Below are 27,994 nucleotides of genomic sequence, written 5' to 3'. Positions count from 1 at the left end.
AAAAACAAAAACTTTCTGCCTGACGTGCAGATGCAACATACAAAAAAAAAGGAGCGGTCCTAAGGTGCAGATGCAAATTGACGCCATACTTATCGCTCCTCAAGCGACTCGGCGAGGGGTGACATGAAGACCTGAAGAACACAAGCTGGTCCTATTTTATTGAATAATGTAACTGAACATTTTCCTCGGAATGAGAGTACTCGCTCCTCTTTGGGTCGTGCTGTGTGGCATTTTCGCGGCAAATGCGGGTAAGTTAAACTGAATTATGCGTAGCCTATTATTTGAAATAAATGCAGGTTATTACATTACATTTACATTACATTTATTTGACAGATGCTTTTATACACAAAAAGTACAAAAAGTGCATTTCATGGTCATAGACAACTACTAAACACAGGTTCAGTAATACATGCAGAAAGTTTTGTGTACATAATGTCAGGCAAAGTGAGGATTATGAGAACGGGGAGTTCGTTCCACCACTGGGGAGCTAGGGTGGAGAAGCTCTGTGATCCCTTTGGGCGGGTGGGAGGGGTTACAATGCGCCCTGCTGCCGCAGAGCGGAGTGGTGGAGCAGGCACATAGGATCGAATCATGTCCTACAAGTAGATGGGGGCTGTCCTGTTGGCTGCAGTGTAGGCAAGGGTCAGGGCTTTGAACCTGATCCTGGCAGCTACCGGTAGCCAGTGGAGTGATCGCAGCAGAGGAGTGACGTGGAGAATTTGGGAAGGTTGTAGATGAGTCGGGCAGCGGCATTCTGAATCATCTGTAGTGGCTGTATGGCACAAGCTAGTACGCTTGCAAGGTTATTGTTAGAAGTCGTCGTATGAAATCGGAAAATTGCCGTCTTTTCTAATTGGAGTTCAAATGTTTTTTTATTTACACAAATGGGATAACAACAAATGGAATATAGTTTTAAGCAAAGCTTGTTGATTTAAAACATCGTGCCCAGAACAAAACTGAAAAAGTTCGACTGCTGATTGGTAGGGCACAGATCATGGATTATTATTATTATTATTATTATTATTATTATTATTATTATTATTGTTATTATTATTATTATTATGTAAACACATTGGTAATAAAGAAATTACGTGGAATTCTGATTAGTATGAACAATAAATACATCAATTTATGAACAAGAATCTGGCAAAATGCTACAGCACAGCACACCAAATACATACACTTTGCATTAAGTATTTTTACAACCATTTAGGACGTCGTTGTCATTCTGAATGTATAATGTTCAGAATGTGGGATTAGAGTGAGACAAAGATCCTGAGAGTGAGGGAAAGTGAGGAACTAGCTAGTCTATTGGTCATTAATGCAAGAATGTGGCAGCACAGACAGATTAATTATGTTGTTTAATCCATCAAACTCACTTTCTGAATGAACGTCAAACCTTTTAGCCCATCAGAATATTGGAAGTGTAAACATTACTAATCAATCATTCTCAATAAAATGATCTTTTAATCTGTGAGAAATATAGCTGACTTGTGGCTGAACAGGATACTAACCACAGCATAGTGCTGTCGTTCTAAATTGTGAAAAAGGGTTTCTTCATTGCTTAAAAATATTTATGTAACTTTTAGTTGTGTAAATTATTTTGCCTACTAGTGTAACCAATAAGAAAGGAAGAGCAATTTAGCCCATAGACAAATACACCATTAAATAATAAACAAAATAAAATAGTTTCATGGAGGATACACCAGTAGGCCTGTATCGTAGGCCTGTTTGATTTGGCCCTAGAGCTTGATGACGCTGGTTCGCTTCTTTATTTTATATTGGTGAACGAGAGGCTTTTGGTGAGTTGGCATTTCTGAGCTTGCACGTCTGAGCTTGTTCATATGCAGGCAACCGGTTTAAAAGTGACTTTTTCGACAGAATGGGAAAGCTGGTTCTCCTGGCACTGAGGCATCCACGCTGCCTCCTCCGGGAAAAGTTTGACTATTTTATATGTATATTGTGGAGAGAAAAGAATGTCGCATAATTGCTTTTTTTGGAGGGGTGGGCATATAGATTCTGTTTTAATGCAATAAACAGTTAGAAGGATTGTGAGAATATAGACAAATTGCATGGGGACAGTTTTGTCGTTTTCTGTATTTTTTGTGAAAAAACGTGGGCTGTAAATATGGTGTCCTCACAGTGCACTACCATGACAGGGCTTTTAATTAGTTTATTTAACGCCTGCCTGTCCGCTCTAAGTTTGCATCTTGTCAGAGTACGTATTTTAAACTGCATTTATTCGCATATCATATCTCTGATAGTGAAATCATCTTCTCCAAATGTCAGCAACGCCTCTTCTTTCTGAGGAAACTCCATAAACTCCAGGTCCACCGATCAGTTCTATTAGCTTTCTACAGGTGCTTCATTGAACCCACTATCACCTTCAACATAACAGCCTGGTTTGGTGCTTTGAGTAACATCCACCTTAATCCTTTCAACAAAATCATCAGAATGAGCAGCAAAATCATTGGACTGGACCTAGAATCACTAAGCAGCAGATGGGCTAAAATAAAAGGATTACAAATAGCCTTGGATACTACACACACACTACACAACCAATACAGCCACCTACCTTAAGGCCGCAGATACAGGTCACTCCCATTCAAGACCAAGCAGGCCATGTTAAGCTTTGTGCCTACTTCCGTCAGACTCATTAATGCCTGAGCTAGCTTGGGTGCTTGACCTTATTTATTACTATTTTACTTATGGACATTTTTGTAAGCATACTTAACCCTATTGGTGGACATCTTAAACTGTTTTAAGCTGCACTTGTATGTTGTCTACCCTGTGTTGTCATTTGTCCGGTAATGTGTTCTGTATGCACTGACGTTTTTACACAAATTAAGTTTCTAACGGATAATTAAAGTTATTTTGAATTTTGAATTGAATTTGGAAAGAAAAAGTGCATATAAAGGTGCAAACACTTGTAGGATGCAACCCTATAGACTTAGGTAAAAAAAAAAAACAGTCCCCCTAGCCAACAATAGATAATATTCATTTGTATCTTTTTTACTTGTAACGGCAGCGGGCGACGTCCTCTACACCAGATGCGAACGGGTCGCGGACCGGCTGCGAAACTTGTGCGACACAAGCGAACTGAAGCGTAGTTCTTCGCTTCTGTTCGCTTCTGTTCTATTTTATTTATAAATTAAGTTGTAAAGCAAGCCTTTATTGCACTTGTAGGCTACGTCAAAGCTTCCGGTGTTCATGGCGTTGTGGTGTTCATATCCCTTCAAGTTTAAACTGTTACGCTATCTTTTTGACGATTAACTGATTTTACTAAATCTGATCATATAAATGTTTTGACGTGAATAACAAGACGACACGGGAATTCCCAATGGTTGATTATGGATTATTTATTATTATTATGACCATTACATATTCTTCATAAAGTTGGCACACTTGTTAACCAAGCAAATAAATTAATACAGTTTGTTTGATTATTATGTAGGCTACGTTGCGATTTAAGCTTATGGTAATTCTTTAAAGCGTTTAGGCCTACTTTCTCACGTATTTACATGAGTTAACAAAATATTACCAAATTAAACTGAAAAAGGTCTCTCACCAAGTATTCATTTAACCCATAATCAACAGTCGTGAACAAACGTGAAATACACGATGTAATCCCACTGCAGACTGCGAGAGCTACTAGGAATATAGAGCTTTAAGCAAGCCTTTGCGCGACACAAGCGGAACCTGTGTAGACACGCTACGCGCCGCGCCGTGTTGCTTCGCCGTGCTGCTTACACGCCGCTTACGCTACGCGTGCGGTGGGTGCCCGGCGTTAAAGGTAATTATTAGTAACCAATGGCAGTGTGTAGGAATAATTCTGGACTAGATTCGTAGCCCTTAGTTTAGCACCGTGAAATCACTCCGTAAATGTAGTTTTTCAGGTTTTTGGTAATGACACACATCCCGGTGGTATGTAAGGGAAATGTAATCTAATATACCTCTTGAAATACTATCTTAGATAAGATTAAAAAGATTAATGTTTGTAGAAGTTTTCAATGAAGACCAGTGGTTTACCTTAAAGAGCACCTTTCTGAGGAAGTAGCATTACAGTATTTAAGGATTATCACTGAACAGGTTTAACACACATATACGCGCTACTTGGGTGTGGGTTTGGCAGGAATTTTGTTCATCTGCCGTGGAAATTCTCAACATTATATTTGTTTGTGGGGACACATGGGCATTTGTGTGTCTTTCGGAGGTTTTGCTATACCTCCCTGTCCTGCAGTTTCACATCTTTTTTGGGAACAGTCCTGTCTTTCTGCTTTTGAATATGGCACCCTGTACATTTCCTGTTTTGGTGTTTGTGTGTATGTTCAATTCAGTTCAATTCAATTTTATTTGTATAGTCACAAGCTGTCACAAATACACTTTACATAGTAGCGAGGCAAGTGACCGAGCAAAAAGAAAGTACATAAGGAAAAAAGTGGGGCCATCCAAAACACTCAATGGGAATAAATCTTGAGATGAACCCAGCTATAGAGGGGGAGGCCATCCTCCACTGGCCAGCCTGGTGTGAAGTAGCAGTAGATTGGAATGTAGCAGAAACGCTATAAAAAGGGATCTGTCACAGCAAATAGAATGGGTTAAGCAGGTTTCAGTAGCTGTTACGACCTGTAACTCACCTGCGTTTAATAACCAGGTGTACGCTACCAGACGTGACACTAAGCCACCTCAGTATCAACGAAGACCCAGTTAAGCATAAAGTGATATGTAAAATGCGAGAAGGCGTTTATTTTACAGGAAAGCAGGGAGTAGATCTATTTGTGCTAAAGGAGATATAAGCATATGTACAGGTATATCACAGGATGCAGGATCTCACCGGGCAGGTAGACGTAACCCAGCAAGATGATCCTCTGGCCTGAATGGCCGTCCTCCTGTTCCTTACAGATGTTTAGAGTCAGAAACTGGGGTAATCACTACAATATGCACTCTCTATAACTAAAAAGCATCACAAAGGATACTATTAGTAACTTAACACGTTACTGAAGTGGTCGTTAACAAGATCCAGACAACGTGGACCGTAGGCAGTAGGCAACTCCGAACTGTAGGCTAAGGTTAACCAAGACTAACTTAAAAAGATGCAGATCGTAAATATATAGTCCGGCATCTTTTTAATATCGCCGCCCTGCGACGGTCCCGGAGACCTCAGAACAGGCATCCATTGGCCTGTTTGCCAAGCGATGGCGTGCGTAGTCTCTCAGACGTACCTTTGAATCTGTGCGCATTTGTGCGACAGGACCAGGATTTCCGAAATGTCAAGCTGGGTAAATTAATTTAATGAAAAATGTAGTCTGATGCTGTTTAGGTAAGCGTGCCTAATAAATGCTTTAATTTATTTTGTACTCGATTCTAATGAAGGTGTGTTTGCGTCCACAGCCTCTCACTCTCTGAAGTACGTCTGCACTGCTGTCACTGGGGGTACTGACTCCCCAGAGTTCACCATCGAGGGTTTGTTGGATGATGAGGTGTTTTCATACTATGACAGCAAGAGCAGGAGGATGATTCCCACGACTGCGTGGATAAGAGAGAATGAGGGAGCAGATTACTGGGGCGAACAGACTCAGAAAGCGCTTGATGCACACCAGACCTTCAAAGCCAATGTCAGAATTGCAATGCAGCATTACAGCTCAACCCAGGGTAAGCACAGACACACACACATTAAAATACACATGTGGATCATACATATTCCTGCTCACAAATTCACAGACTCCTAAACACACACAAACAGACACACATGCTCACACAGACGCACACACACAAAAACATGTGTATACACACATACTGACCCCGTAGCTTGATGTCTGAACGTATATTGTTGTATAAGGTAATTAGCCATGTAATCAGCAGGGTAATTCCCTCAGAGGTGGTCAGCTATCGGGAACTTTGCTTCTGTAACCAAACCTCGTAGGGGATTATGTCTTACGTATATCACTATTTACTTTTCTCTATTCTTGTTTTCTTCTCATGTTAAAAACACCAGTTTCCATGTATTTTCCCCACAAAAGGAGAGTGGACAGCTCTCCTTTTGCGTGTACATTATTCAGATGGGTGGAATGCAAGGGGAGTTACAGTTAGAGATGGGATCGCGGCACTTTGTTCCATCTTTTCAATAAAAAAAAATATGACAAAATATACAGCTCCCTCTGTGCTCTCAGCATTTGCAATATGAAATAATTAAAGTCCTGAAGGATTATATAATTTCACAAACAGTCCCAATACTGTAGTATCAGTGGGATCAGAGCTTAATGCTGTAGTATCAGTGGGATCAGAGCTTAATGCTGTAGTCTTAGTGGGATCAGAGCTTAATGCTGTAGTCTCAGTGGGATCAGAGCTTAATGCTGTAGTATCAGTGGGATCAGAGCTTAACGCTGTAGTCTCAGTGGGATCAGAGCTGAATGCTGTAGTATCAGTGGGATCAGAGCTTAATGCTGTAGTCTCAGTGGGATCAGAGCTGAATGCTGTAGTCTCAGTGGGATCAGAGCTTAATGCTGTAGTCTCAGTGGGATCAGAGCTTAATGCTGCAGTATCAGTGGGATCAGAGCTCTGTGAGTGAGTGTGCTGTAGGTGACTTGGAGAGAGAGAATGGGTGTGTGTGGGGGGGGATGTGTGCAGTGACAATGTGTGTGTGTGTGTGGGATGTGTGCAGTGACAGTGTGTGTGTGTGTGTGTGTGGGATGTGTGCAGTGACAGTGTGTGTGTGTGTGTGTGGGTGGGATGTGTGCAGTGTCAGTGTGTGTTTGTGTGTGGGATGTGTGCAGTGACAGTGTGTGTGGGATGTGTGCAGTGACAGTGTGTGTGTGGGATGTGTGCAGTGACTGTGTGTGTGTGTGTGTGTGTGGGATGTGTGCAGTGACAGTGTGTGTGTGTGTGGGATGTGTGCAGTGACAGTGTGTGTGTGTGTGTGGGTGGGATGTGTGCAGTGACAGTGTGTGTGTGTGTGTGTGGGTGGGATGTGTGCAGTGTCAGTGTGTGTTTGTGTGTGGGATGTGTGCAGTGACAGTGTGTGTGTGGGATGTGTGCAGTGACAGTGTGTGTGTGTGTGTGTGTGTGTGTGTGTGTGGGATGTGTGCAGTGACAGTGTGTGTGTGTGTGTGTGTGTGGGATGTGTGCAGTGACCATGTGTTTTCTCTCCTCAGTTGTGCACCATTTCGAGTATGGCTGTCAGCGGGATGATGACACCAGAGATCCAGGACAGATTGAACATTATGAATACCATGGGAAAGACGTTCCTACTGAAGACATGAAAAGCTGGCCTTTTATTACACCTGCACAGCAGCTGTTTATCAGTGCAGTGAAGTGGAATTTAGCTAAGCGTAAGAATGACACGCAGTACTTGACCCAGATCTGCGTTGAGGCACTGAAGAAGTACGTGAGCTACAGGATGATCGCCCTGGGGAGGACAGGTACAGCATCACTGAGAGCAGAGTTCTACTGCAGAACTCTCTCTCTCTATCTCTCTCTCTCTATCTCTCTCTCTCTCTCTCTCTCTCTCTCTCAATTTCAGTTCAATTAAATATGCTTCATTGGCAAGAAATGTGTACAGGAAATATTTTCAAGGCATTATATATATAAAAAAAAATATTCAAAAGGCGGGGGCTGGGGGGCGTTGGGGGGCTGGTTGGCTCAGTATTGCCGCATAGTTGAGCTGCTGCTACTGGTGGGCTAACTTGGTGTTTTTCCTTGTGGTTAATAATAAAAGTTTCAAATGCTTTGAAGTGAGTTATATTTCCAAAGACAGAACATCTAAAGTTATGTGTTGTCAGACTATTTACTGTAGCCTAAGGGAGAACAGCATGTATAACCTGTTGGCTAGGTAGTTTGCAAATTTCCTAGTCTAACTAGCTCTATAGCTAGATAATGATAGCTAACGATTATAAAGGCAATTTCAATTATGTCTTGTATATAATAATATTATGGGTTCATATCACAGCTTAAGTGTTGTTACACTAAAGTATATGAAGATGAAATGTATTGTATTGATATAGCTAGACAATTTAGTTGTGGGAGTAGCCTAGGCTATAACCTACAGCAGGTTTGTTTGTTATACTAAATCGGTTACACCATTGTTCACACAGCACTTCTGCCAACTAAACATTTAACAAGCTAAATACAGTTGAGGCCAAAAGTTTACATACACCTAGGCTAAAGACATTCAAGGAATGTCACACAGAAAGGCCCAGGCTGAATTCGAACCCAGGACCTTCTTGCTGTGAGGCGACAGTGCAACCCACTGCACCACTGTGAATCAGAAAACAAGCAAAAAAGTATTTGTAGAACAAACAGAACCATGTTACATTCATTTAACCATGGCAAATATCGTCAACTCAAATCCTGGTATTGTTCATTATACCATAAGCTTGTCAATGCATTGAGGGAAACGCACCAGTACCATTGACCTGGAGAGCCGTGTGAGGACTTTACGCTTGCAGGCCGCACAGAGGCTTCTCTATCATGCCGATGTGAGCTGGAGGGAGACCGCCTGTGCTCTGCTGAGGAAGGCAGGGGGCTGGGGGCTGGACCGGCACCTTTTTTTAATGAACTTACGGGGGGCAAGAGCCGCAGGCCTTCCAGACTTCTGTTCCTCTATGCTGAGGGCGTGGTCAGACGTTTTTATTATGCAACGGGGGGACCTTTGGGGGTGTCACCGCAAGTCTTGGCTGGCCTCAAGGGAAACTATGTAAGGGCTTATATGATGAAGCTGGCGCACTTGTGGAGCTTGGAGGACAATGGCTGGACAGACATGGCTGCCATTGCTGCACCGGTGGGTATGCGAGGTGGAGAGGATCCTAGTGGGAATAAGGGCAGCTTTATCCACGTCATCTGAAAAAGACGGTGCTGTGCTTGTGTTTCAGTGTATAAAGACCCCTGCTTTCCCACCCATCTGTGTGCAGGCAGCGGTGGGGGACTGGCAGGAGGAACAGGGGAAGCTTTTAACCTGCAGGATGCCCTTGCTGGGGGTTTTTAAGGCTGTGAGCAAGAGGGCATTGTACACTGTTTGTGTGAAGGTTCGGCACCTTCTTTCCCTGGGGGAGGTGAGGGCAGGTGTTTGGCAGGGTTTGGGACCAATTTTTATACCGGCTTTAAGGAATTGGACATTGCTGTATAAGACACCAGTACCAAAGTGGTCAGGAGACCTCCAGTGGAGGCTGATCCTTGGAGCCATAGCCACTAGTAGACACCTGGCACATGTAGACCATCCCCTAGGGGAGGGCTGCCCTTTCTGTGGGGAGGGGGAAATCTGCGCACCACCTGTTTGTGCAATATAATCGTCTGTCATCATTGTTTGGTTTGTTAAGTGATCGTGTGGGAGGCTTGGGGTGATTTTTGACATGAGGGTCTTCATTCTAGGTCCGGGGTACAGTGCAAAACACAAGTTTCATTGTTAATTTCCTATTTGGGCAAGCAAAGCTTGCAATTTTGATCACAAGGAGGAACAGGATAAAACAGTAACAGATCTATTGCAGGTTTTTAGGGGATGGTTTTACAATGTCTTCGTATAGAGCACACATATTTTAGCTTGCATAGCAATGTAAGTAGTTCCCAGAATATTTGATGCGTAAATGAAGCTATTTGTGTGGTGGATGATAAAGGGGGCCACAACGTATGGTTCTAAGCAACAGTATGTAGGACTAGGTTCAAACTGGAATGGTTTTGTTTTTTACTCTGATTTTATTGTGTTTTTACTTATTTAATTTATTGATTTTACCTTTTTTTTTATCTTACTGGTTGTCTGTTTTCTGAGGGTTTTATTTTATTGTATTGTTTTTATTGTGACTGCATTTGCCCGCCCTGGGCATGTCAAAGTGTCCTTGAGCAAGACACCTAACCCCTAACCCCTAACTGCTCTGGCGAATGAGAGGCATCAATTGTAAAGCGCTTTGGATAAAAGCGCTTTATAAATGCAGTCCATTTACCATTTACCATTTGTTGATTTAAAAATCTTTTTTGGCTTCTTTGTCCCTTTTACAAACATTGCCATGGAATGAAGGTTACTGCTTATTTATTTGTTTCTGAAATTATATTTTGTGTGATGTTCAAATAAATCTCCCTCTATCCCCCCCCCCCCTCTCTCCCTCCCTCTCTCTCTTTCTCTCTCTCTCTCTCAGTTGCTCCTGAGGTCTCTCTGCTGCAGAAGGAGCCCTCCTCTCCTGGTGTTACCTGTCATGTGACCAGATTTTACCCCCATGACATCACCATAACCTGGCAGAGAAACGGGGAGGACCTGGATGTGGACGTAGAGCTGGGGGAGACGGTGCCCAACGAGGACGGAACTTTCCAGACCACATCTTACCTGACTGTGAAGCCTGAGGACTGGAAGAGCCAGAATTACACCTGTACTGTACAGCACAAGAGCCTGAAACAGGACATCATTCTGCCTGTCAAAAAGGAGAACATCAACAGTGAGTGAGAGAGAGCAAGGGTAGGGAGAGAGTGAGAGAGAGAGAGGTTGGGGAGACAGAGGGAGGGAGAGAGAGACTGACTTTTAAGTTCTCTTTATTAATAATAAAAAAAAGAAAAGATACCCCCAAAATCCCCACTATTTACAAAAACAGAAAGGAAAGGGTAAAAATAAAAAGTTACATAAAAAAGACAAAACAGAAAATAAAAATAAAAAACAATTATCAGTAAAACATTACAAATCCTGTGTTCCATTCCACCTCAACACATTAAATGAAAACTTTCACCTTTGTCAAGTTTACAAATGCATGGTCCAACAAAAATCATCCACTGCCTGTGTAAATTAGATTGAACAATAAAATTTGTTCCCCTCTCTCTCTCTCTCTCTCTCAGTTGCTCCAGAGGTCTCTCTGCTGCAGAAGGACTCCTCCTCTCCTGGTGTTACCTGTCATGTGACCGGATTTTACCCCTGTGACATCATGGTAACCTGGCAGAGAAACGGAGAGGACCTGGATGTAGAGCTGGGGGAGACGGTGCCCAACGAGGACGGAACTTTCCAGACCACATCTAACCTGACTGTGAAGCCTGAGGACTGGAAGAGCCAGAATTACACCTGTACTGTACGGCACAAGAGCCTGAAACAGGACATCATTCTGCCTGTCAAAGAGGAGAACATCAAGAGGAACACAGATATCAAGAGTGAGTGAGCGAGTGTCCATCCCACGATTCAGGAATAGATGTAGAAATAATTTGTGCAGAAAATGTTTTTAGAAAGAGCCCCCCCCCCCCCCCCCCCCCCCCCTACACACACACACACATGCCCACCCACCCCACCTCTAGGGACCCCTGGACCTGCTATATACGTCCTTACCCCCACCCCTGCTGACGCCAAAAACAGGACGAACACACAGAGAGGTTTAGCCGGAACACACTGCGCTTCTCTCTTCAGGACCTCTGACTCTCACTACACTGTGTACTGTGAGCTCTATAATCACTATAATCACCACACTCACCGTTGATTAGCACAAATAGTCAGGGATGGCTTAGACACAAGTTCATTATAGAAGATGTGAAATATGTAATGTATTAATCAAGAATTGCGTGTTTGTTGTATGTGTTTATGCAGGGTTCGTACGGTCATGAAAAACCTGGAAAAGTCATTGAAATTTAAAATGCAATTTCCAGGCCCTGGAAAAGTTATGTAAAATAATATTTTTCGAAAAGTTTTGGAAAAGTAATGGAAATATAGCTAAAGTTGCACCAAATATAATTACTAATTAATCCAATCATAAAAAAATAGTATGTATAGGCTAGTAATAAAACGTAAATTGGCACGTAACCTTCGCGGTATTTTGGTGGTGTGAGAAGTTAATTCGGTCTGGCTCAGTCTGTTTACAGGCACGCGCACTAGCCTACAGTTGTTTCCGTTAATGTAGCAGTCAGGAAACGTAGGCCTACTGTGCCCACAGTATGCCTGGGAAGTGCAGCTTCAGTAATATATGGCTTGTTAAGGATAAGTACCAATTATGGCTGACAAAAGACACTGACCCAAGACGTGCTAAATGCAAACTATGCTGTAAAACATTCGATATTTCGAATATGGGCGAGGCGGCGCTTGCTAGCCACATGAAGGGGAAAAGCATGAGGCCGCAGCCGCTGTTGCTAGCCGCGCAATTCCCATTCGTGAGTTTATGAACGGTGATGCTGCAAAGACATCCAGTGACGCTACTGCAGTTTCCACAGCAAAGAAACAGACCCGTTTAGACGTTTCAACAAAAAACGCTCAAAGCGGAGATACTGTGGGCATTAAAAATCATGAATTCGCACTACTCATTCAAGTCATCCGAGGACACAAGCCGTCTTTTCGTCGCCATGTTCCCGGACAGCCAGATTGCAGCCAGATTTTCCTGCGGTGAGAGAAAGTGTGCATATGTCTGCACATTTGGGCTTGCTCCGTATTTTAAGAGACTCTTATTGGCAGAAGTGTCCCAACAAACGGCATATGTAGTGCTGTTTGACGAAAGCCTAAACCACCATTTGCAGTCTAAACAAATGTATTTACACGCGAGGCTGTGGGATGGAGCAGAAGTAAAGACTAAATACATTGGCTCGGAATTTTTGGGACATTCCACTGCAGTTGATATCGTAGAAAAGATGAGCAAAGCGCTGTCCGAGACAGGAGTTAATAACCTCATCCAGCTGTCTATGGACGGGCCACACGTGAACTGGAAAGCATTTGAACTTACACAGAAAGAGATGCAGAAGCAGGTGGACAAATCGCTTCTCAACATTGGTTCTTGCGGTTTGCATATCTTGCACAACGCGTTCAGAGATGGATGCAAAGCTACCGGCTGGGACATTGAGCATACACTCTCAAGCCTATACTGGCTTTTCCACGATTGTCCTGCTCGTCATGAGGACTTTGTCACCGCCACTGGATGCAGCATCGTGATGCTCAAGCTCTGAAGACACCGTTGGCTTGAAAATGTTAGTGTGTCTGACCGAGCTTTGAAGCTTTGGCCCTACGTGACAACCTTCGTAGAGATGGTGTGTAAGGGTGATCTAACGGATCCTAAGGTTAAGTCTTTTGAGGCTGTGAAAAACAGTTCCAAGGATCCTCTGTTCATCCCAAAAGTGATGATCTTCAACAGCATCGCAAGAGAGATCGCCCCCTTCCTCACCCTCTATCAGACGGATAAGCCTATGTTACCCTTCCTCAGCGAGGATATGTTTCAACTGATGAAAGGTAAGGAATCTCATAGCATATGTGTGTGCTCTGTTTCTGTCTCTCCCTCTGTTTATCTGAAGATATGTAGCTATAGGCCTAATATTTAGTTTGACCTGTGTCTATGGTATTTTCTCGAAATTAGTGGTGAGCAAGCACAAAAGCAGTATTTTAGGCGATTATGGGCATCTTTGTATTTATTTTCTTGACTCTAATGGTTAGTGAATTTTCCATATTAGCATTGTGTTTCTATTCATTCTATTAACTAGACGCACTGTCGACGCACCTATTTTTCCCCCCTGGAAAATAGTCTAAATCATGGCGGGAGAGAGTGACTGCCCATTTGTCCGACAGACCAAATATTAAAATATAGACAGGTCGATAATATGTTTGGGTAATTCTCCCTCAAAATAAAACTTTTTGCAGGTACTAACTAGGCTACTTCCATTAAGTTGGCTACCGATTCAGCATGTAGCTATGGTTACATATGTTGGTTAAATTCTGCTCAAAATAGAGAAGCTATTTTGTCTGGTTTAGATTATTTTAGCTTGGTTAAATTCAAGGTTTTAAACAAGGCTTAATTGGTTTCTTCTTTTTCGTAATTAGCTAAACATTAGAGATCTCATCCTGATTACTTTCCTAAAGCCATAGCCTATTGAAGGTTGGATAAAGGTTCAGCGTCAATCGTTAGAATTTAATTTGAAGGTTTTGACTAATCAGCTTGAGCGTGGCTCAGCATCGGACAGACCTTTGAAATAATCAAACCTTTAATATGGCTTTATGAAAGTAATACAGTTAAAGTTTAACCTATATTTTTACCAGGTGTCATTCAGATGCAATCTCTTTTTCAGTAGAGACCTGGTACAAGAAATGGTAGTGCCAGTAGGAATGTTACATTACGCATTATAATACATACAAAATTAGATACAAATATAAATAATCACATTAAAATATAGCAGAATCAGGGCAGGGATGAAGGCCTGGATTAAAAACCACACCCCAAACAGAGTACTCCATTCAGAGTAAGCGTGAGTAGGGCTGCAACTAACAATTGTTTGATTCATCCTTACTTCACTCTAGTGTTTCTTTTGCGCCTCTACATCATGAAACCTATGCACTTGTTGTACGTCGCTCTGGATAAGAGCGTCTGCTAAATGCCTATAATGTAATGTAATGTAATCTATGCAATTGATTTAGACTATAAAATGCCAGAAAAATAAGGTGGTAAAGTACAATATTATGATAAAACAATCATCTTGAAATAACTTATTTTTTATCCAGCAGTCAGGAACCTAACTTCATTTTATTATATGGAACAAAGACAAACACAATTTTGATGAAGTTGTAAATGGCACATATCAGAATTTTTTACATGATTACATGTAAAAAACACATTACAAAACTATTAAAATAAAATTTAAATACATTTTCTGTTGATTAATCTATTCTGTTAATTGTTTCAGCATAGTGAGTTTAAATATGTAGTTGGTACAGAATATGCTATTTTATTTCATTTGTATAGATAGACTAAATATTTTTCCATCTCTTTGTGTACATATTGGCAGTTGCATTTGAATTTTACACACTAATTTCAACTCTATGTCATTCACAGGACTCATGAGGCGATTCTGCAAAGAGAAACCCCTGAAGGAGGCCACCTCAATCCTGAAGCTTCTCCATATCCCTCTGCAGGACAGCAGCCTACACAAGGATACCACCAAAATCAACCCGGGATTCTTAGCTGAAACCTGTCTTAACCAACTGAAATCCACCAACAATATATCAGAGAGGCAGGTACTGGAACTTAAGATGGAATGCAAAACATTCTTGATCACAATACTGGAGAAGCTACAGAATAAGGCTCCTGTGAACCACCAGCTAGTGAGAAGTATGCGGTGCCTTGACCCAAGATGCATGGCTGAATCCAAAGAAGTGTGCCTGGCTCAAATGAAAAGGATGCTACACCACCTTGTTGGGGCTAACCATGTGGAGGAGTCAGCGTGCGATGACATGCTTCGAGAATTTGGAGAGTTTTGTGATTTTGCTGCCCTTCAAGCCAGCTTCAGGGAGTTTGACCCCAAGACAGACAGAGTGGACACTCAACTACATGAGACAATGGGAACCAACAAAGCTTTCTCCAAGGTATGGCATGTGGTGAAGATGCTGCTAGTTCTCTCTCATGGACAGGCGAGTGTTGAGAGAGGGTTCTCAATCAACAAGGAGCTGATTGTGGAGAATCAGAAGGAGGCCTCTCTGGTTGCTCAGAGGCTCATCGTTGGCCATATCAGATCTGTTGGTGGTGTAACTAATGTGCAACTCACCAAAGAGCTTTTGATCTCGGTTTCTGGAGCAAGACAAAGGTACCACAGCTACTTGGATGACCAGAAGAGGGCCACTGATAAGGAAAAGAGTGTGCAAAAAAGAAAGGCTCTTGCAGATGAGCTGGATGAACTTAAAAAGAAGAGGGCCAGAGTAGAGAACGACATTAGTGCACTGGAGAAGTCGGCAGATGAGTACGCTGACAAAGCTGAATCCATTGGTAAACTGACTTTCATCACAAAATCTAACAGTTTGCGTCGCACTGCCAAAGAAAAGAAGGCATCTCTTCAAGACCTTGAAAAGAAAATTGATGAGAAGCTCGCTGAGATGAAGCACTAAGCTGCCATGTGACTGTTACCATTTAAAATGTTGTTAAAAGTGAATACAAGGACACTCACAGTACAAAGATTTGTTCCACATTGAGTTCCAGACTTTGCATATTCCATCTCTAAGTTTAGGAGTGGAAGTTCACTTTGGAAGAATTATTTATTTTATTTATATTATGTGTTTTTTATTTTGACAACTCATATACTGTGAGCTGGGGAATCAGTAGTTAGCACTGGCATTCCTACCCCAATGCACTATTTCTCTCTGTCTTTCTCATCCATTCTCTCTTTTTCTCATGCTCTCTGATAGAAAATGTGATGCCATTTTTTATTTATCTTTTGAGACATTGGCAGAAATGTTCAACTATTCGAATTAAAATATGAGAGAATGTATCTAAGTGTGTCTGTCTGGTGTTTATTTGTTTTAGAGAGGCACCATATGTTTCAGATGCAGACCTAATTTTACTTAGTGTTACATTAAATAATTTTAAATCGTCCGACTGAGAAAGTCATTTGTTTTGGTTATGGAAATTCAGTTAAAGGTTGTGGAGAAGTCATGGAAAAGTCATTGAAAAACATTGGTGAAAAAGTGTATGAACCCTGTTTATGTGTGTGTGCATGTGTGTGTATGCGTATACATGCGTGTGTGTGTGTGTGTGTGTGTGTGTTTAATGTGATTCCCCCTGACTGCAGCGCATAGTCCTGAAGGCAGGGGCGTCATCATCGGCTGTGTGGTGGGCGCTCTCATCCTCATCCTCGGTGTCGTCATGTGCAGAAAGAGAAGCTCAGGTGAGAGTCACTGCCACACAGAGATACTGACACAGTGAGACTGAGTAACAGACACAAACCCACTGACACACCTTTACTCTGAGAGGCACCAGCGCAGTCACATAATAAAGCTGGCACACTAATACATTTCACATAGTTTAATAGTTTCACAGTTACAGTCAGACATGCTGTGTGTATGATTCTAACTCTGTGTGTCTCTGTTCCAGACTACGGGAGGACAAGCAGTGAGTATATTTACTCCTATTCTTTACTCAGTGCTTATGAATGTCAGTCTGAGTGTGTGATATGAGTCTGAGTGTGTGATATGAGCTGAGTGTGTGATATGAGCTGAGTGTGTGATATGAGTCTGTGTGTGATATGAGTCTGTGTGTGATATGACTCTGAGTGTGTGATATGAGTCTGATGTGAGTCTGAGTGTGATATGAGTCTGAGTGTGTGATATGAGCTGAGTGTGTGATATGAGCCTGAGTGTGTGATATGAGTCTGAGTGTGTGATATGAGTCAGAGTGTGTGATATGAGTCAGAGTGTGTGATATGAGCTGAGTGTGTGATATGAGTCTGTGTGTGTGATATGAGCCTGAGTGTGTGATATGAGCTGAGTGTGTGATATGAGTCTGTGTGTGTGATATGAGCCTGAGTGTGTGATATGAGTCTGAGCGTGTGATATGAGTCAGAGCGTGTGATATGAGCCTGAGTGTGTGATGAGTCTGAGTGTGTGATGTGAGCTGAGTGTGTGATATGAGTCTGAGTGTGTGATATGAGTCAGAGTGTGTGATACGAGTCTGAGTGTGTGATATGATCCTGAGTGTGTGATATGAGCCTGAGTGTGTGATATGTGCCACACTGTGCTCTGCTGAACTGGGGTTCTGACTGAGCTTCTCATTGCAGCCTCTGACCCAATATCCCAGAACTCAAACAACATGCAGCTGCAGAGTCGGATTCAGCAAACTCCTGACCAACCTGCACTAACCAACCTGCAGCCACTGACACTGATTCAGTGAACACCAACCAACCTGCAGTCACTGACACTAACCAACCTGCAGCCACTGACACTGATTCAGTGAACACCAACCAACCTGCAGCCACTGACACTAACCAACCTGCAGCCACTGACAGTGATTCAGGGAACTCCACCCAACCTGCAGCCACTGACACTGATTCAGGCCTATAACAGGTGTGCTCTTCTTGTCATGGTTCTGTGTTCCTGTCTGTGTTTTCCTTGTTGGGCCGCCAGATGGCGGCACTTCTGTTTTGTGTCCTGCTTGTACCATGTTTAATTGTATTATTGTTTTCAATTGTTCAATTGTTGGTTTTTGGTTGTCTTGTTTTCCTTTCCCTCTCTGTGGCCTGATTGTTCATGGTGCCCTCCTGTGTCTCGTCAGTGTCTTGTCTATTTAAGTTCCCGTCTCCCGGACTCAGGGGCTGGATCCCTGGTTGTTTGGTTGTGTCTGGTTGTGTTTGGTCGCTCATGTTCCTGCCCTGTGTGTTCCTGCCATGTTCTGTGTTCCACGCGCTTTTGGATTTTTGGATTTCCTGTGTTCCCTGTGTTTTTGAAGTTTTCCTTTGTGTTGTTTGAAGAGTTGCCCTGCGAGGCCTTTTGTTCCCTTTTGTTCCCTTTTTGTTAAGTAAAGTCTTTTGTTCTTACCTTTTGGAGTTTGAGTTTTTCCCCCTTTGCATTTGGGTCCTAATTCCCCCCCCCCCCCCCCCCATTCTTTTCTTGCTTTAGCATTAAGTCTGGGGGTTTTTTTTTTTGGTTCACTGTTCATATTTTGCACTGCATTGTGAGAACCGGTGCTGTAAAAAAAAAAAAAAAAAAACTTCATGGGGTACTTTGACCTCACTGCTGCTTCACCGCGTTTTGTTAGCCTCTGGCTATCGCTGCTACCCATACAGATGCAATGTAAATGCTATGAGGAAATCAAGTTGTGTAAGCGTGCTGAATGCCTGTACTGCAAATGTAAAGCAAATGTTAGCCTTACATTCTGTAGTTTGTATTTCATTAAAAGTTTATGGCATCCTTTATTTTTCCTTTTGTTAGGTAGTTTTTATTTTCTAGTATTTTTATTTTTTGTTCACTGTTCATATTTTGCACTGCATTGTGGGAACCAGTACTGTAAAAAAAAAAAAAAAAAACTTCATGAGGTATTTTGACCTCACTGCTGCTTCACCATGTTTTGTTAGCCTCTGGCTATCGCTGCTACCCATACAGATGCAATGTAAATTAGCTATATGAACAAAACAAGTTGTGTAAGCGTGCTGAATGCCTGTACTGCAAATGTAAAGCAAATGTGTTAGCCTTACATTCTGTAGTTTGTATTTCATTAAAAGTTCATGGCATCCTTTATTTTTCCTTTTTTTAGGTAGTTTTTATTTTCTAGTATTTTTATTTTTTGTTCACTGTTCATATTTTGCACTGCATTGTGGGAACCAGCACTGTAAAAAAAAAAAAAAAAAAAAACTTCATGAGGTATTTTGACCTCACTGCTGCTTCACCATGTTTTGTTAGCCTCTGGCTATCGCTGCTACCCATACAGATGCAATGTAAATTAGCTATATGAACAAAACAAGTTGTGTAAGCCTGCTGAATGCCTGTACTGCAAATGTAAAGCAAATGTGTTAGCCTTACATTCTGTAGTTCGTATTTCATTAAAAGTTCATGGCATCCAGTGGTTCATAATGAAGAACCTATTTTTTATATTGGGAATTTTTTTTCTGTTTATAATTGATTTCAGTGTCCCTCATGTAGGGGTGATGGTGGAGCTCATTCAGTTTGTATACAAATAGTGGCATTTCCCTTCACCCCTATTGCATATGTATGAAGAAGTTGATAAAGAATAAAATTAAAATGAAATTTGGCAGTCTTGTGTCTTTCTTGCTTCTTTAGGAACAGTGATGAGATCCATCAGTCCAGCAGGTGTGTGCAATTCAATGTAATGATCACAGGTGGTTCCTCCATACCCGGTTATTGTAATTACTGAAGATTAATCAACAAGATTAAACACAAGCTCACTCTTATGCTCTGAAGAACTTACCAGTGGGCATTAAATTGTATTTGGGGTTGTTTGCTAGTACTGTATTCAGTTATAAAAACACTGGAATCAGCAGTCTTTTCACATATTTAGAATTATGTGTATAACCATCACAAAGGCATGAACTTAATGACTATCACCAAAGCAAACAATGAGCATTTTTCAAAGTACAGCACTAAAATCAAAACAAACAAAAACTCCATGTCAGGGGAGCGCGGGAATGGACCCAGATGCAGAGTGCGGGGAAAGAACGCAAAACTCCAACACAGGCAAAACAAAAACTTTACTGATATTAACGGGGAAAGGGAACAAAGCCTCGCAGGGCGGTTATCACAAACACAAAGAAAAACCTCAAAGAACTCGAGAAAACAAAAATACCAAAGTCCCAAAAAACGAAGAGAACAGAGCAGGCAACCAACAGGCAACAGGCAAGGAGCAGACACAGGGCAGGCAAGGAACAGGCAACAAACCGGCAAGGATCCAGCACCTGAGTCAGGGAAAATGGAGACTTAAATAGATCTGACGCAGACGAGACACAGGAGGGCACAATGAACAATCAGGCCACAGAGAGGGAAGGGAACACGAGACAATAAGCAACCAATAATGGAATAATTGGAAACAATAAAACAATTAAACAAGACACAAAGCAGAGGTGCCGCCATCTGGCGGCCCAACCAGGAATAACAAGGGGAAGACACAGGACCCTGACACCCCAGCTCTGTTACCAGCCTGTGTTATATGTGTACATTCATATGAGATTGCACAATTTTTTATTTCTTTTAATAAAGGATTACAACAGTTATTCCATTAAATGAACTTGGAATTGACACTTACGGGGGAAAAGGATGTACAACTGCCACTGAACTCAACCAACTGCTCAATCTTTGTCCAAATGTATGTGCTACTCTTATAAATTGTGTCACCAGGGCAGTTTCCCCCACTTCAGAATAAGATGAAAAAAGCCTTTCATGTGTGGGGAAAAACAATTATGATTAAAAAAAATACATGCTCTGAAGGGCATCTTGCAATCAGATTTTTCATTTATGGTGTGATGTATTTTTTAGCTATCGTGGCCGAACCAATATTTGCACAGACACTGACTGACTCAGATGTTTGTGTCTTCAACGTGATATTCTTACACTGTCACCTATGAGCTTTGCCCTATGACCTCTGACCTTCATTACTTGATTATAATTACAGTGCTGAGAATTCCAATAAAATCTCCTGGTCAGAAAGGCATGGAATAGTGAGATAAAGAGGAAAGGAAAGGAGAGATGAAGGGAGGAAAGCAGAGATGGATGGAGGGAGGGAGGAAAGAGGAACCTGGAATAAGCTGTGCAGTGACTCAGTGATGATGACTGGTTTTCCCTAACCCCAGAGTGGGAGGAGATATAGAGAGCTGTCAATCACAGACATAGGACCAATGAAAAGCTGCCTCAGGGTAGCTTCGCCTTTCACAGGGCCTCTTTTTCCCACCACTACCCTCCCTCTTCTGTTCAGTTCGTCTTCCATCCCCTTCCTCCCTTATTCCACCCCACCCTCCTACCCTTTCATCTCCTGTACATTCACATCCGACCCCCCCAAGCCTAGTCCCTCTACATAGACAGAGAGAGAGACAGTCATATAAAGGGGGGGACAGGAGGGGGAAATAAAGAGGAGAGAACAGTACGGAAAAAAGAGAAGGAGAGAGAGAGAGAGAGTAGGCCAAGAGCAAAAACCTGGAGAGACTAACAGCAGGTAGCTGAAGTGAGTTCAGTATTTCACCGTACATTCAGTCATATATGCGTGCGCGCGTGTGAGACAGTCTCTGCTTCCTGTGGGTGAAGCAAGGTCATATTTAACCATTTCAGTCCAGCGGCCCTGCGCCTCCTCACCTGCGTCCGAGCCAGGAGCAGCTGCTGAAAGCCCTCCACTTCCTTACTGTCATCGGCTGCTCCCTCCTGAGAGAGGGAGAGAGAGGGGGAGGGGGGAGAGAGAGATAGGAGAAAGGGAGAGAGATAGAGAAGGGGGGAGAAAAGAGCGAGAGAGGGGGGAGAAAAATGATAGCGAGGTGGGCAGAGAAAGAGACATTGGAAGGGAGAGAGAGATGTAGTGTAGTCATGGTAACCTGGCAACTGGCAGCAACAAACATGAGCTCCTGCAAAACATTTAAATTTTGACTGGAAAATGTATGTGTGGCAAATGAGTGCCACCCCTCCTAACCCAAACACACTCACTGGAGACACTGTTTTCAGTTCGTAGCACTCGCGTGCTATTTTATTTAAAGCCCGTGGCTTTTCTCCGTTACAAGCAATCAAGAGCGCTCTTTCTCTCGCCGTCTTCTCGCCGGCGCGTCTCTCCTTCCCTCCGGCTTCCGGTCGTGCTTTTAAAAACCCCAGGCTCACTGTTGAAAGCAATCAGAGGCAATCAGCGCAATTAAACAATTAACAATTATCGGCGCTGATTACCTCCAGCTGACAGTTGTGACGAAGGGTCCGAGAGCCGCTCCTCTCACTCTCTCTCTCTCTGCAGCCGACGCTCAAACCACGCCCACTCCACCACATACCCCCACCGCCCGACTTAGGCCGGGGAGCCATCCGGCCGATGACCAACCCCCCCCCCCCCCCCCCCCCCTCCTCCTGGGGGCGAGAGAGGAAGTCCGCCACGACCATCCGTGCACCCGGTCTATGGATCACCTTGAAGTTAAAAGGCTGCAAAGCCAGATACCACCGAGTGATCCGGGCGTTGGTATCCTTCATGCGGTGGAGCCATTGGAGGGGGGCGTGGTCCGAACAGAGGGTGAATTTGGTACCTCCGGACCCAGCTCATCTCTCTCCTTATCCACCGTAACCAGAGAGACAGCCACTACCTCCTTCCACGCTTTCAGGAGATTGAGGTGATAAATCTGTTTTGCCCCCTCTCTATCAGTACGCTCTACCTCATAGTCAACCTCCCCCACTCGCCGTGTGACCGTAAAGGGCCCTTGCCACTTGGCGAGTAATTTAGAACTAGAGGTAGGGAGTAACACAAGAACTTTATCTCCCGGTGAAAATTGCCGTAGTTTAGCTCCTCTGTTATAGTGCTGTTGCTGACGTGCCTGCGCCTCGAGCAAATTCTCCCGTGACAACTTACCCAGTGTATGGAGTTTTGCTCGCAGGTCCAGCACGTATTGTAATTCATTTTTACTAGGACTCGGACCCTCCTCCCAGTTTTCTTTAACTAGGTCCAATATCCCCCGGGGTTTCCTACCGAACAGTAGTTCAAAGGGAGAAAATCCCGTGGAGGCCTGGGGAACCTCCCGCACTGCAAACACCAGAGGAGATAACCACTTATCCCAATTACGGCTATCCTCATGAACGAACTTCCGGATCATAGACTTCAACGTTCTATTAAACCGCTCAACCAGCCCATCCGTTTGGGGATGGTACACGCTAGTTCTAATAGAACGAATGCCCAATAACCCGTACAGTTCGCGTAGTGTGCGTGACATAAACTGGGTGCCCTGGTCAGTCAGAATCTCTTTCGGGATTCCGACTCGGGAGATTATTTGAAACAATGCCTGCGCAACACTTTTTGCCGAAATGCTGCGCAAAGGAACTGCTTCGGGATACCTTGTCGCATAATCCACCAGAACTAACACGAAACGGTATCCCTGCGTGCTCCGATCAAACGGCCCGATGAGGTCCATCCCCACTCTCTCAAAAGGGACCTCCATTAGCGGAAGGGGGCGCAACGGCGCTTTTGGTATAGCCGGGGAATTTACGAGTTGGCATTCAGGGCACGACGCACACCACCGACGCACGTCGGCCCAAATGCCCGGCCAATAGAAGCGGGCCATTATCCGGTTCAGTGTTTTCTCATACCCTAAATGACCAGCCATGGGGTTAAAATGAGCCGTCTGAAAAACCATTTCCCGAGAGCTTTTAGGCACCAGCAATTGGGTGATTTCCTCGTTAGTCTGAGTGTCACGACACACTCTGTATAACCTATCCCGAATTATTACAAAATACGGGTGAGTGAGTGTTGCATCAGGGCGCACCTGTTGACCATCAATGGACATCACGCGGTCAAAGGCAAAGCGTAGGGTGTCATCACGAGACTGCTCGAGTGGGAAATCCTCCATGGGGCGAAACACCGGTACCTGCGGAGTCTCCCCCGGAGGCTCCACTGGTGCCGGCTCCCCCTCTGCCGTGTCGGACGACCCCGCGTCACCGCTGACAGCAGCACACACATCACACAGCCCTACCCGTCGTGAACGCACCCCCCCTACCTTACCAGCTGCCTGGCGAAACCCCGGCCAATCAGTGCCTAAAATCAGAGGGTGCGAGAGGCGGGAGCTAACCGCAGCCTTTATTTTATGCTTTTTCCCTTGACACCGAATTTCCACTGAGACAATAGGATACTCGTGTAGATCCCCATGCACACACCTTATAGATACCCTTGATGCTTCTAACAACGCCTCGGGTCGAACCAGGCTTTGTCGAATCATGGTCTGCATAGCCCCTGAGTCCAACAGCGCCTGGTGTTCACTCCCTTGAATCCTTACCGGAATACAGTACGCTCCGTCTGGGTCGGGAGCGGAGGTGGGCGGGCCGACAACACGAACCACCTGCCCCACCTCCATGAGCGGGCACTCTCGGCGCAGGTGACCCGGTTGTCCGCACCGCCAACACCCCGGTCCGGGCGTCTGAGGAGCTCTCTGTGGTTCGAACCCCGCCGCCACTGAGCCTGGGGCTGGGGAAACAAAAAAAGGGTTGTTACGGGAAAAGGAAGGGGTTTGGGCACGGGGAAGGGAGGAAGGAAGGGGGGGAGGAAGGGAACGAGGAGGGGCTCTTCGGCGCGGAGCCGTGTCTGCCCGTCCTTGCTGCTGCTGCTGCTGCTGCTGCTGCTGGTGCTGGGACTGGCCGCGGGGGTAGAGCGCCAGGTGGTCCTCCGCCAGGGTGACGGCGGCCGCCAACCCGGTCGGTCGATGGCACCTCACCCAGTTCGCTGTTTCCCCCGGGAGGCCATCGATAAATCGTTCCAGTGTCACCAGCTCTACCACTCCGTCGGCTGACCGGAGTTCCGGTCGGAGCCACCGTCGGGCCATATCCAGCAGTCTCTGGGCGTAGGCGAATGGCCGGTCCTCTCCTGCCAGAGCCGTCTGACGGAACCGCCGCCGGTGCTCTTCCGGGCTGTACCCCAGGCGGTCCAGGACCGCCTTCTTTAGGTTTTGGTAGACAGCCCGCGCGGTGGGGGGTAAGCTGTGCGCCGCCTGTTGGGCTTCCCCAGTCAAGAGGGGCAGGAGGCGGACGACCCACTCCTCCTCCGGCCATTGACTCGCCTTCGCTGCCACTTCAAACCCCTCCAGGAATGCCTCAGCATCGTCCTCCGGGGTCATTTTAGGCAAGTGAAGAGCTACGGGGGGTTTGTTCTGTCGCTCGCGGGAGCTAGTTTCTCCCGCAGCAGCCAGCTGCAGTAGAGCCTGCGTCTGCAGGGATGTCTGTGCTCGCAGAGCTTCAAGTTGCTCGGCGTGCATCAGCGCCTGTCTCTCTTGCATTGCTGCCATCCCCTCCAGCATCCTCGCAAGCGCTATCACTGGCTGTGCCGGTTCCCCCTGCTCCTGGCTGTGTTCCATTTTTATTTTCTTTTTTTTTTTTTTCTCCTTTGTGCAGTGTGTTTACTTCGAGCCCCCCGCACGGGCCACCACTGTGGCAAATGAGTGCCACCCCTCCTAACCCAAACACACTCACTGGAGACACTGTTTTCAGTTCGTAGCACTCGCGTGCTATTTTATTTAAAGCCCGTGGCTTTTCTCCGTTACAAGCAATCAAGAGCGCTCTTTCTCTCGCCGTCTTCTCGCCGGCGCGTCTCTCCTTCCCTCCGGCTTCCGGTCGTGCTTTTAAAAACCCCAGGCTCACTGTTGAAAGCAATCAGAGGCAATCAGCGCAATTAAACAATTAACAATTATCGGCGCTGATTACCTCCAGCTGACAGTTGTGACGAAGGGTCCGAGAGCCGCTCCTCTCACTCTCTCTCTCTCTGCAGCCGACGCTCAAACCACGCCCACTCCACCACAGTATGTTTTTTTGATTCCAAGTACATCAAGTTCATTTACCAAAGAACAATAAGTTACAGAGGCAGAAAATATTTTGAAAAGGGATAAAAATAACAAAAGAAGAAAGGCAACTGCTAGCTAACAGCTAAAAAAACAACAACAGCAGTTATCATCAGAATGTGTGATATCACAGTGGATGCCCAAGCTAATCCAGAGCAGGCTGAAGCAGAGGCATTTTTCAAAATTGAAGTGGAGATTGACATAATCTACCCTAAACAAATCAAGTGTATTAAGACCAGAAAAGCAATAAAGGAGAGGATCCTGAGAGAGCACCCAGAGACTCTGCTCTCTGACTACAGCGGTCCAACAGAAAAGAGAACCAGGTGCAACCTATTGTTTTTCACCCACCACCCTTCAGCATGGCACAGTTCTATCTGTACTGCTATGACCTGTATTAAGAAAGGAGGCATCAGTAAAGGAAGACAGCTGACTCTGGAAGGAGAAGATGACTTCAAGATGACTGTCAACATCTACCACAACGGAACGGACACGGTACAAGGGCCAGAGTCCAGCCTCAACGACTTCCAAACCAAATTCCTCCTTTTAAAAGCAGAGGCCCAGAAGCTCAAACAAGAGTCAGAGGTGAAGCCTAACAGTGAAGATGTACCCCAAGGGTCCTGCTCTGAACTGGAGAGAGACTATGTACTCTTTAAAGAGGACACCACCTGCAGCCTCAACCTGATCCACAGCCAGCCTACAAACCCCACTGTGGACCAACTCCAACAGCTCTTCTCTACAGTCAGACAGCTGGAAGAGTCCAACCAGGAGATCTGTAGAGAGCCGAAGAGAGTAAAGGAGAAACTGTTCAGGAGGGAGCAGCACAACCAGGCTCTGGAGTACCAGCTAGAGGAGCTGAAGAGGAATCTACCTCCTCACACTCCCATACACACTACCACTACCACTACCAACCACACAGATTCTGATTAGGCAAATGTGATTTCAGTGCTAGTTTTGTACTTGGCAGGATTGTCTTGTTTATTTGCTGAACAGGTTACCCTACAGGGTTGGAGTCCTGATCTATGTGGTCACTTCTGGCACTATGATCTCTACTTCACTCTAGTGTGTTTTTCTGCACCTCTGCACCTTGAACTGATGCACTTGTTATACGTCGCTCTGGATAAAAGCGTCTGCTAAATACCTGTAATGTAATGTAATGTAACACCCTCACACATCAACCATGACACCAACTCACACAACAACCACAACACCAGCACCAAAACACACATCACCAAACCCTCTCCCCCAGCCCCCCCAGCCTCCCCAGTCTCTCATAATACTTCTAAAAAAAAAGGCTCCACCACCACAAAGAACAGACCGCCGCCCATCACTGCTCTCACCAACAGAGAGGACGGCGGAGAAAGGACCGTGTTGTCATCCTGTGTGACTCTAACGGGAAACATCTAGACGAGAAACGGCTGTTCCCTGGGAGAAGAGTGAGGAAGCTCTGGTGTCCCACCATTCAGTCTGCCCTGCGCCTGCTAACAGAGAAATCGCTGGGAGAGCCCTCCCACATCATCTTACACGCAGGGACCAATGACCTCAGCACAAGGAAAGTTAATGTGGCCAAGGCCCTGACCACTGTGGTGAAGACAGCCACACAGACCTATCCTACAGCTAAGGTCATCGTATCTACCCTCCTGCCTCGAACAGACGTACCTCAGAGGATTATCAATGAGATAAACATGGAAGTCACAAGGAACTGTGCTCAGATCCCTTATGTGCGTGTAGCACACCACCGGAGCATCCGACATGAGCATCTCTATGACCATGTCCACATACACAGAGAGGGCATGAGACTTTTTGCTAAAGTGCTCAAAGACACAGCACTGGACAGAAAAGCACAAGGGAAGACAGATCTTCATCAGGGACCTGCAGTCCATGGCCAACTACCAGGAGACATGAAGCTGAGACAACAGACACGTCTCTCTTCCCACCAGCCCAGGCAGCCTGACACTGGAGAACAGATGGACAGGCTCCAGCCTAAGAGACAGACAGAAAGCTTCGCTGCTGTAGTGTCAAAGGGAGGTACCAAAGCTGCTACTGAACTTAGTCAGATAAAACACATGTTGACATTTATATGTAATAATCTTTTAAATTAGATGGACTGAGTGCTTTGGAAAAAACAAACAAAAAACAACTACATACATTTACTGGTAAAGACAGAATTGAATCACAATTTCAGGGTTTAAAATCACAAGCTTTAATATTCAGGGGCTGTACTCCTCCACTTTTGGAGAAAAGAGCACTGATCCTGATTTTGTAAATATTGTACATAATTCGGACATGATCATACTGTTAGAGACATGGAGTAGAGAAG

General features: G+C 44.6%; 3 protein-coding genes across 5 annotated transcripts; 2 read left to right on the top strand and 1 right to left on the bottom strand.

Annotated features, from left to right (window-relative positions):
* Window positions 1–17: 17 nt before the first annotated feature.
* Window positions 18–27,581, top strand: LOC118216211 (H-2 class I histocompatibility antigen, Q8 alpha chain-like). Of its 3 annotated transcripts, XM_035397285.1 has the most exons (9): window positions 18–248; window positions 5,392–5,652; window positions 7,152–7,418; window positions 10,122–10,415; window positions 10,807–11,112; window positions 16,477–16,572; window positions 16,779–16,796; window positions 17,461–17,527; window positions 17,707–17,871. In XM_035397285.1, the coding sequence occupies exons 1-9, from the start codon at window positions 191–193 to the stop codon at window positions 17,741–17,743; spliced, it is 1,404 nt and encodes a 467-aa protein (XP_035253176.1). In that variant the 5' UTR covers window positions 18–190; the 3' UTR covers window positions 17,744–17,871. The 3 variants fall into 3 exon arrangements, with proteins under 3 accessions (XP_035253176.1, XP_035253175.1, XP_035253177.1); XM_035397284.1 differs by having other exon boundaries at window positions 17,461–17,771; XM_035397286.1 differs by lacking the exons at window positions 16,477–16,572; window positions 16,779–16,796; window positions 17,461–17,527; window positions 17,707–17,871 and adding exons at window positions 21,285–21,300; window positions 27,571–27,581 and having other exon boundaries at window positions 20–248; window positions 10,807–11,120.
* LOC118216214 lies at window positions 12,201–16,176 on the top strand. Its single transcript, XM_035397290.1, has 2 exons — window positions 12,201–13,159; window positions 14,751–16,176. Exons 1-2 carry the CDS (start codon window positions 12,958–12,960, stop codon window positions 15,794–15,796), a joined length of 1,248 nt encoding a protein of 415 aa, XP_035253181.1. The 5' UTR covers window positions 12,201–12,957; the 3' UTR covers window positions 15,797–16,176.
* Window positions 21,915–25,231, bottom strand: LOC118216216. Its single transcript, XM_035397291.1, has 2 exons — window positions 24,127–25,231; window positions 21,915–21,984 (listed from the first exon to the last, which is right to left on the bottom strand). The coding sequence occupies exons 1-2, from the start codon at window positions 25,195–25,197 to the stop codon at window positions 21,982–21,984; spliced, it is 1,074 nt and encodes a 357-aa protein (XP_035253182.1). The 5' UTR covers window positions 25,198–25,231; the 3' UTR covers window positions 21,915–21,981.
* Window positions 27,582–27,994: the final 413 nt, after the last annotated feature.

Source organism: Anguilla anguilla, chromosome 17 (assembly GCF_013347855.1).
Source record: "Anguilla anguilla isolate fAngAng1 chromosome 17, fAngAng1.pri, whole genome shotgun sequence".
NCBI lineage: Eukaryota > Metazoa > Chordata > Actinopteri > Anguilliformes > Anguillidae > Anguilla > Anguilla anguilla.
This window is presented reverse-complemented; position numbering and strand designations above follow the sequence as displayed.

Bases quoted from the DNA above. Each gene is read 5' to 3' on its own strand.
- LOC118216211 (XM_035397284.1), top strand. From the start codon at position 191: ATGAGAGTACTCGCTCCTCTTTGGGTCGTGCTGTGTGGCATTTTCGCG. The intron at 249-5,391 runs GTAAGTTAAACT...TTGCGTCCACAG, and splicing joins CATTTTCGCGGCAAATGCGG to CCTCTCACTCTCTGAAGTAC. The intron at 5,653-7,151 runs GTAAGCACAGAC...TTCTCTCCTCAG, and splicing joins GCATTACAGCTCAACCCAGG to TTGTGCACCATTTCGAGTAT.
- LOC118216214 (XM_035397290.1), top strand. From the start codon at position 12,958: ATGGTGTGTAAGGGTGATCTAACGGATCCTAAGGTTAAGTCTTTTGAG. The intron at 13,160-14,750 runs GTAAGGAATCTC...TGTCATTCACAG, and splicing joins TATGTTTCAACTGATGAAAG to GACTCATGAGGCGATTCTGC.
- LOC118216216 (XM_035397291.1), bottom strand. From the start codon at position 25,197: ATGGAACACAGCCAGGAGCAGGGGGAACCGGCACAGCCAGTGATAGCG.